The sequence below is a fragment of the Juglans microcarpa x Juglans regia genome, chromosome 7S (assembly GCF_004785595.1).
Source record: "Juglans microcarpa x Juglans regia isolate MS1-56 chromosome 7S, Jm3101_v1.0, whole genome shotgun sequence".
NCBI lineage: Eukaryota > Viridiplantae > Streptophyta > Magnoliopsida > Fagales > Juglandaceae > Juglans > Juglans microcarpa x Juglans regia.
In genome coordinates, this window is record NC_054607.1 from 15,801,451 (window position 1) to 15,809,520 (window position 8,070).

At 35.1% G+C, this 8,070-nt stretch overlaps 1 protein-coding gene and 1 long non-coding RNA gene across 2 annotated transcripts; both read left to right on the plus strand.

Moving 5' to 3' along the window:
* Nucleotides 1-5,429: 5,429 nt before the first annotated feature.
* LOC121241585 (uncharacterized protein At1g08160-like) lies at nucleotides 5,430-6,375 on the plus strand. The gene has a single exon (XM_041139414.1). The coding sequence runs from the start codon at nucleotides 5,515-5,517 to the stop codon at nucleotides 6,256-6,258; it is 744 nt and encodes a 247-aa protein (XP_040995348.1). The 5' UTR covers nucleotides 5,430-5,514; the 3' UTR covers nucleotides 6,259-6,375.
* Nucleotides 6,376-6,417: 42 nt separating this feature from the next.
* LOC121240274 lies at nucleotides 6,418-7,370 on the plus strand. Its single transcript, XR_005935503.1, has 2 exons — nucleotides 6,418-6,926; nucleotides 7,001-7,370. It is a non-coding gene; the product is annotated as an uncharacterized LOC121240274 (long non-coding RNA).
* Nucleotides 7,371-8,070: the final 700 nt, after the last annotated feature.

Consider the following 8,070-nt stretch of genomic DNA (forward strand, 5'->3'; position numbering starts at 1 on the left):
GTTTTGCATATGACCCCACCAAAACCTTGTCATAATAGTTGATATCTCCTTACACAACCTTCTAGATAGTCTGAAAACACTCTTGGAGTATGTGGGGATCGTCTGGATGACTGCCTTCAATAGGATTTCCTTCCTAGCTTGTGAAAGGAAGTTGTTCTTCCAGCTGTATACTTTCATCCATATTCTTTCCTTCAGACTTTTGAAAGTATTATACCTTGATCTCCCCACCATAGGTGGTAGACCAAGATATTTCTCACAGCTGCCGCAAGTTGTCACTCCTACTGCCTGCTATATATGTGATCTTATTGCCATAGGGATATTGTAGATAAAGAAAATGGTTGTCTTCTGTTTATTCTAAGTTGTCCCAAGGCCTCCTCATAAGTACCAAGCAGCCCTTGAATTTTTACCCATTTTGACATTTTTGCCCTACCAACTATAACAGAATCATCAGCAAAAAGAAGATGACTCACCCTCGTACCCTCTATTGTCACTGATATCCCCTTATTTCACCTCTTCTTTCAGAACAAAAGTATGAATTGGTAACCCTTCTAGTAGGTTTTGAATATTAATGGGAGGTGAAATACACGTGACCATTTAATTTAGAACAGCTGCATGTAGATCAAGCAAATTCAAATCATCGAGAAGAAATGGGGAAAAAATGATATATAAACATTAACGTAGAGAAGAAGGAGGAGGGAGAGGAGTGAGTCCCTCCTATCTTGCGGAGAAAAGAAAAATGCTATGTGCCCCAATGATTGCTACCGACAGTAGATCTCGATTCTAGTTTTATTTTTTTAACTTAATGATTAAGTAAATATTTTTAAATGATCTTGTGAATTTTATTTTAAAAAAATGTTTAAAGAGATTAAAAAAATACATGAAAAAAAAAAGTGAAATAGCCTTATCAGTGGGCAGTGTTGGGACCCACGCACAATGGGTCTAGCACTACCCAAGAGAAATTGGACAAGGGAGTGACTTTGATATTTTAGAGAAAGAGTAATACCGTTTGAACGTGTTTATATCATACACTATCTACATGATATAATTTGATTTGTAATATTTAGATTTTAACTTTTTTTTTCACATCAAATTATATCGCGTGGAGTATAAAAGCATTCAAATAGAATTATTCTTTAAAGAGATTGAAGAGAATTTTTAAAAAAAAATTACTGAAAAAATCATATGCATGATTAGGTAGAAACCTTGTTTTACGTCTAGAAACAAGATAATCTTTTTTAAATAATGATAAATTAAAAAAAAAAAAATGAACCTACTTAGGCTCCATTTGGTTTCACAGATGGTCTCAACCAATCGCTCCTCTTTTATCTCATCCCAAGATCTAAATACTATTCAAATATAAACATTTTTCAATTTCAAATTTTCAAATTTTCAACTTTGAGCAGTGCTACTCTGCCGCCTACAGGTGACTGGTCATTGTGCCACCTAGTGCAAAATACACTTTGTTTTTCGGCTTTCTATTTCAAATATTTTTTAAACATTTTTAAATATTTTTAAAACATAAAAAATACAAATACACTAATAGTCACTTCCTTAACCATTAAGAAAAAAATTTAAAAAAAAATTAAATGCATGATTAGTCAAAATGAGTGGACAAATTGAGGAGATATAGTAACATTATTCTTCAACTTTTTCATTTAATCATTACTTAATCATTACAACTTACTTTCAAACAAAACACAAAAAAATTCAATTTTTTTAAATCCCAAAATAAAAATAATATTATAACTATATTTTAATTTTATAATATTTTTATTTAACTTTCTCCCTATCCTTTCTCAAAACCCTATAGAATCATTTGATTACTATTTACAAATTATTTCACTATTACTTATAAACTATCTTATTATTATTTATAGATTTTTCATCTCATTTCATTTATGTACGAGACCTAAATCATGCTCTCATGTTTTCTAAAGCAATAGTTAGAGCTACCAAGTCAATTTTTACAATTCCAATCTACATTAATCAGTTTATAAACACTTTGATGAAGTGATTAGGACAAATTTAACACCATATCACCTATACAAGGGTTGGGAAGAAGAAACAAACCCATGAAAAAAGAATAAACATGTAAGTAAAGATCAGCATAGCAAGAAGCTCACAAGAGAAAGAGGTCTTTGGGAAATATTCAAAAAGTAATACTTTCAAGCTCATGGCGTGTAAGTAATCTTTTGCATTAATTCTATTGTTCTTTGACGGCTAAGCAGCAATCTTAATTATAGTATAAAGTACAGACACAAATATATGGATATTGCGGTGCCTTTTTTAATTGACACCGGGAGTTCAGAAGAGCATCTCACCTATCTCGAGGGTGCATTGGCATTTTGTAATGAACTTTTCTTAAGTGCGTTTTGGATAATTTAAGAAAAAATCATTCAATCCGATGGTTTTTAGAGAGTATTTGTACCCAAAAAAATTTAAACCTTAAATCTAAGAAGAGCATACCCCTAAGCTCAAGACCTTTACGGATTGAGCCTACCCCTAACTCCAAAGATCTCTTGTATTTATGCTTAATTATTATAGAATGAAAAAACCTCTTCCTAAGAATGAAAAAATAAAAAAGAAATGAATAAACTATTAAACTAATGGGTATACTTTTCTTCATCAAGTTGGTTTCATCTCCTACTACGTTTGGTGATGTGACAGATTTTAATTATTGGGTGCCGTTTAAGTAATTGATAGAAGAAATCACTTGAAACATGACATGATCATATATGATTGGGAATGATAGATTTTAAGATGAAGATAAGCATTGCTCTAACATAATTGATAGTATAAAGAAAGATTTATTACACGTACGTTCAGTTCAAGCTGAGACTGACTATAAAGATTCTGACTTACAATGATCCTTGCATATATGAAGTTACACAGTGCACAAACATTGTCCCATTTCTATGATGAGATGAAATGATATAGTTTTAGATGAAAGTTAAAAGTTGAATAAAATATTATTACAATATTATTTTTCAAATATTATTATTATTTTAGAAATTGAAAATGTTGAAATGTTTATTATATTTTGTATAAAAATTTAAAAAATTTGTAAGATAAAATGAGATAAAACCATTTCTATATCCAAACGGAGCCAAGAAGAGGATATCAAAATTATTTAAAATGCAGCAACTTTGTAATTATAAATAGCATTTTAAGTAATCAACTATACATGAATTTACATTTCTTCCATTAAGTTTCTCACTCTGAAAACCTTTGCCTACCCAATGGTTAACATAATAATACTTGTTATACCATGCTTATATATGAAGTGGAATTGCCATCATATCATCAAGGATTAATTTTATAATTAAGATATCAAAGGAAAATTAACCAACCAATCAAAACCATGTAATACATGAAATTCACCATGTGGTATGCAAGGTTATGATACAATTCTTTAAAATTGATTTCCATAAAACCTAATAAGGTGATCATGCATCAGATTTGGAAGAAAAATTCTACCTATATCCACACACCACACACCACACACCACACATGATTTTCTCATCTTTTTATTTTTTTTCCCTTAACAAGAATGTGGTGTAAGGATAATGAGTAGAAGAACTCAATTAGTTTAGCAGGAATAAAACAAAATAAAAATTAAAACAAGCGTGATTGTGGTGTGTGGAATTATGAGTATCAAAACTCGATTTAGAAAATAAAGATGGAAAATGGAAGTTGTCATTGGCAAGATTCAAGACTAGGATCTCTATTATGATACCATATCAAATCACTATTTATTCTAAAATTGAAGTAGGTGAAAAAATATAAATTTAATTATTTATATTATATCTTAATAGTGCTCCGTCTTTTGTTTATTATTCCCCATGTGATATCCTCATATATACTCAAATTATATTTTGGCTGGTGCATGAGCTACAAAATTATCCTCCCTTCTATCATGCTTTAACTTAACATGAGTTAAAACCAATCAGAATGCTCTTAATAGCTCCTACCAATTGACCTGACTTGCTCAATTGTTTTTTCTTCCCTATTAATAGCATTAGCCTCTACCAGTTGCTAGGAATCTCCTTCCAATATGATGTTGAAAAAGCCTTGATCATGACATAAGCTCATGGCTAAGAGTATTGCCTGTATCTCCACAATTATAGCTTTTGAGCTCTTCTTCCTAACAACTCTCATTACTTTCATCATCCTCTTCATCCATCTTCTTTGTGAAATCTTCTGTAGCACTAGTGAAACTGTGAAAGGGGTTCCTTCAACATAAAACTATTGCAACTTTTTTGAACAGAGTCCATACATCCTTAGCAGTTGGGCATTCCCATAAGGCATGCATTATAGTTTCTGGTTGGATTATGCATATGGGACGCTTAGACAAGTTTGGGGAATGAAATGGGATGAGAATTTTATGAATAATAGTAAGATAGTTTATCAATAGTAGTGAGATAGGACAGTCTATAATCTTCTTCTTGTAAAGATTTGATTTTGAAATTCTAAGCCACCTGCTTTCTTAGATTTTCTGATCTGACTCCAGTTTATCCATCTGGTTCTTGACCCTTTCTCTTTTTGCCCCCCTAAAAAGCTCCACATCAATATATCAATCTTTTTCGACAAGGTTATAAAGAGTTTGAACTATTGATTTCATACAGATCTCTCTCTCCCTACTTGGCAGTTGGCACAGAAATTCATCTTCCAATTAAAAGCTCTCCCCCAAATGTCCAGGACAACTTTGAAATGGACTTTCCTATCAAAGTTGGAAGTCCCAAGTACTTCTCATAATAAATTAAGTCCTGAAAAATCTGATGCTTGTAATATCAACAATATTGTCCCTCACCTCCTTTTCATTGTTTCTGCCGAAAAAAATTGAAGTTTTCACTTTACTCAACCTTTGACTTGAGGCATGCTCATATAAACTCAAGTAGTTTTAGCATTCTTTGCTACACTCCAAAGAGTTAGTTCAACAAAAGAGAAGATTGTCGTTTACAAAGAAGAGATGGTTAATGTGAAGGACATCTCTTGAAATAGGTAAAGCTATTATGAGCCGAGGCTCCTCAACATTGCCAATTAGTGAACTTCAGGCACACACATAATGAATAGGTAAGAAGAGAGAGGGGTCTCTTTGTCTAATTCCTCTTGCTATCTGAAACCTCTCATGTGGTACCCCATTCAACGGTACGGTACCCCATCCACCATTTTTATATATTTTAAATTTTAAAACCATTAATTTAGTAGAGCTAATTGGTTAACTTTCCATGAAACATTGGAAAGGAATAAAGAACGTCATTTACACCATGTCCTAATAATTAAATTTATTTTATAATAAAAATAATTTTATAATCCAACCTATCAAATTAAATGTACATAATAAACTTAGAAAGACTAGTGTATAGCGAAATGATTTCTCTTTTAAAATTACTTCTTACCATTTTCGAAGGGGGAGGAGGGAGAAAGGAAGGAAAAAAACACAAAAAAGGCTTCCTTCTTACCAAAATTTGACCGAAGTCAGTCTCTCACTCCCACTCCATTCTTCCGGGCGCCATGCAAGGAGATCCTTCGAGACCCATAACCGGTTACCCAGCCCCGAACGGTTTCCCGCCTCCCCAACCCGGCGTTGCCTACCCTTACCATGCGCCCCCACCACCGCCACAATCTCACCCTTACTACAATCCCCAGCCCTATCCCTACCCTTCCTCCTCCTCAACCACCTTCGTCCGCCGCTTCCTCACTTCCATGATCGTTGTCTTCTTCCTCATTGGCGTCTCCATCCTCATCCTCTGGCTCGTCCTCCGCCCCCGCATCCCCGACTTCCGAGTCGACTCTCTTTCCGTTTCCAATTTCTCCTCCGGCTCCAATTACTCCTCCTCCATCACCGGCTTATGGAACGTCAGGTTCTCCGTCTACAACCCCAACAAGAAGATGTCCATCTCCTACGAGGAAGTTCACTCCTCCCTCCTCTATAAATCGGAGCCCATATCCCAGACGCGTATCGCGCCGTTCAAGCAGGGGAAGCGGAATCAGACGGTTCTTGACACGGCCTTCTCCTCCACCGCCACCTACGTTGACAGATGGGTCGTGAATGATATCAGCGGTGACAGGGCACGTGGTTCTGTGAGCTTCAGTGTGATTGTTGGTGCTAGGGTTCAGTTCCGGCCTGGCGGGTGGAGGGCGAGGAATCGGATGCTTAGGGTGTTATGTGAAGATTTGCCGGTCGGTATCTCCTCCAATAGTAGCGGGTCTGGGACGCTCGTCGGTGGAGCCAAGGGCTGCAGGGTTGGTCTGTGAGTAAACAAATAGGGCTTTCTCACTGCTAATTTTGTTTGATAAGATTCTCAGTATCTCCTTATTTAAATTGGAGATTTGTTTAAATATGAGGAAATAATCGTAGTTCTCTTTTACATTTGAATTAGTATGATTAGTTATACAGTTTCTTCTTTTACATTTGAATTAGTATGATTAGTTATACAGTTTCTTCAATTGTGTTCTGTGTCGGTTAATGCTAATATCGCATTGCGGAGTCAAATATATAGGTTTTAACGTTTGTTATCTTTGAACTTATTTTTATTTTATTTTTAAAAAATGTGGTTTTTGTATGCCTTAATTTGGAACTTGGGAATTAATTTAGTTTAAACTTTAAATGGTGAGAAGTGCAAAATGAAGAGAAATCGAGGTATCATGGAATGAATAAAAGCGAATTGTTGCTGCGACATTGGCCTTCTGATAGATAGCTACAATGATATCTTTCTCCTCTATGATAATCTGTGTTTCAATCATATACTCAATCTTTTTATGTGTCTTGTTTTGATCACAAATTATGACACTTAGGCACAATGTTGATGTGTTTGGATCAAACTAGGCTTGCTCACGACATGTTAACTCTGGATTATTTTAAGGCTGTTCTTTGCTTGTTTGGCCCATCAGGGCAACACATACTTGTGGCTTTTCATCATTGGGTAAGCAGTTTTCTTAGCAGCTTGTCTTTTTATACTCCATAAGTAATTTGTAAACTGACACTCTCATTCACTAGCTTAGGATGGACGATGGTGGTTGATGATTTGATACCCAAAGCAGTTTTGGTTCCGCAATTTTCTAGGAAGGGGAATATCAACTCTGCGGTAGCTTGGTCTTTATCCCTGCCATGCTTTTTGAAGTGTTATCTGTATTTCTGTGCTCTCACTTTGAAAACCCGAAGGACTTGGTTATTATGCCTTTGTTAATATTTTGATGTAACATTAGATAGAGTTGAGTGTCCGATCTAACTATATGCGATACCCCATTGGGTGTTACACTATAGTCTATAATAGATCATTTTGCTGATCTATGTAAGAAAACATGAGTAATCATTCAGTGATTGAATTGGTGGACTGTGTACTAAAGTACCAAAGTTCATTTGCTCATTAACATTGGCTTGGTGTATGTATCTGTATTATTTTATGTTAGGTATATAATCTTATGTTATAAGCACAATTGTTCGTTTTCCCAGCACTGACAAGGTAGAGGATATAATTCCCAGAATCCTTCCTAAAGACTCAAAAGTACAAAAACTTAGCCAAAATATGTTGCTCAACGTGTCCTGACCATTTCCCTTGGTTTATGAAGGTTTTTTTAGGACAATAGATGGTGAGGAAAAACTGATGGCATGTGAATGATATTGTTTGAAGTAATGGAATTTGTTTCCCTGGCCTTAACTGTTTAAGGGGAGACATGGGGGATACTCTAGAACCCCCTTCCTGAGAGGTTATGAATGTCACTACATTACATTCCAAGCACCAAGGTAAACTCTCAATTGCCTACAAACATCAACCCTTGTCTGCCTAGGTTGTGCACCAGTCCTGCTGCTTGTTTCCACAAGGGGAGTCGCTCATAACATCCTAGTGGACCATACCTTCTCAACATCCTTGTGGCTTGCACTTCCACTTAACCATCTTGGCATCATCTTATAGCCAATGGCATAGAAAACAATATAAATAATGAACTCTTTTCTCCTTATTATTCTCTTTCTCTAAACTTTTTTTATAACAAGAACATTTTCAAGTGGTAAAGGCCAAGGTCTTAGTGGTATGCTCCCCTCCAGGTCTAATGTTTGAATCCTCTTGG

Bases quoted from the DNA above. Each gene is read 5' to 3' on its own strand.
- LOC121241585 (XM_041139414.1), top strand. From the start codon at position 5,515: ATGCAAGGAGATCCTTCGAGACCCATAACCGGTTACCCAGCCCCGAAC.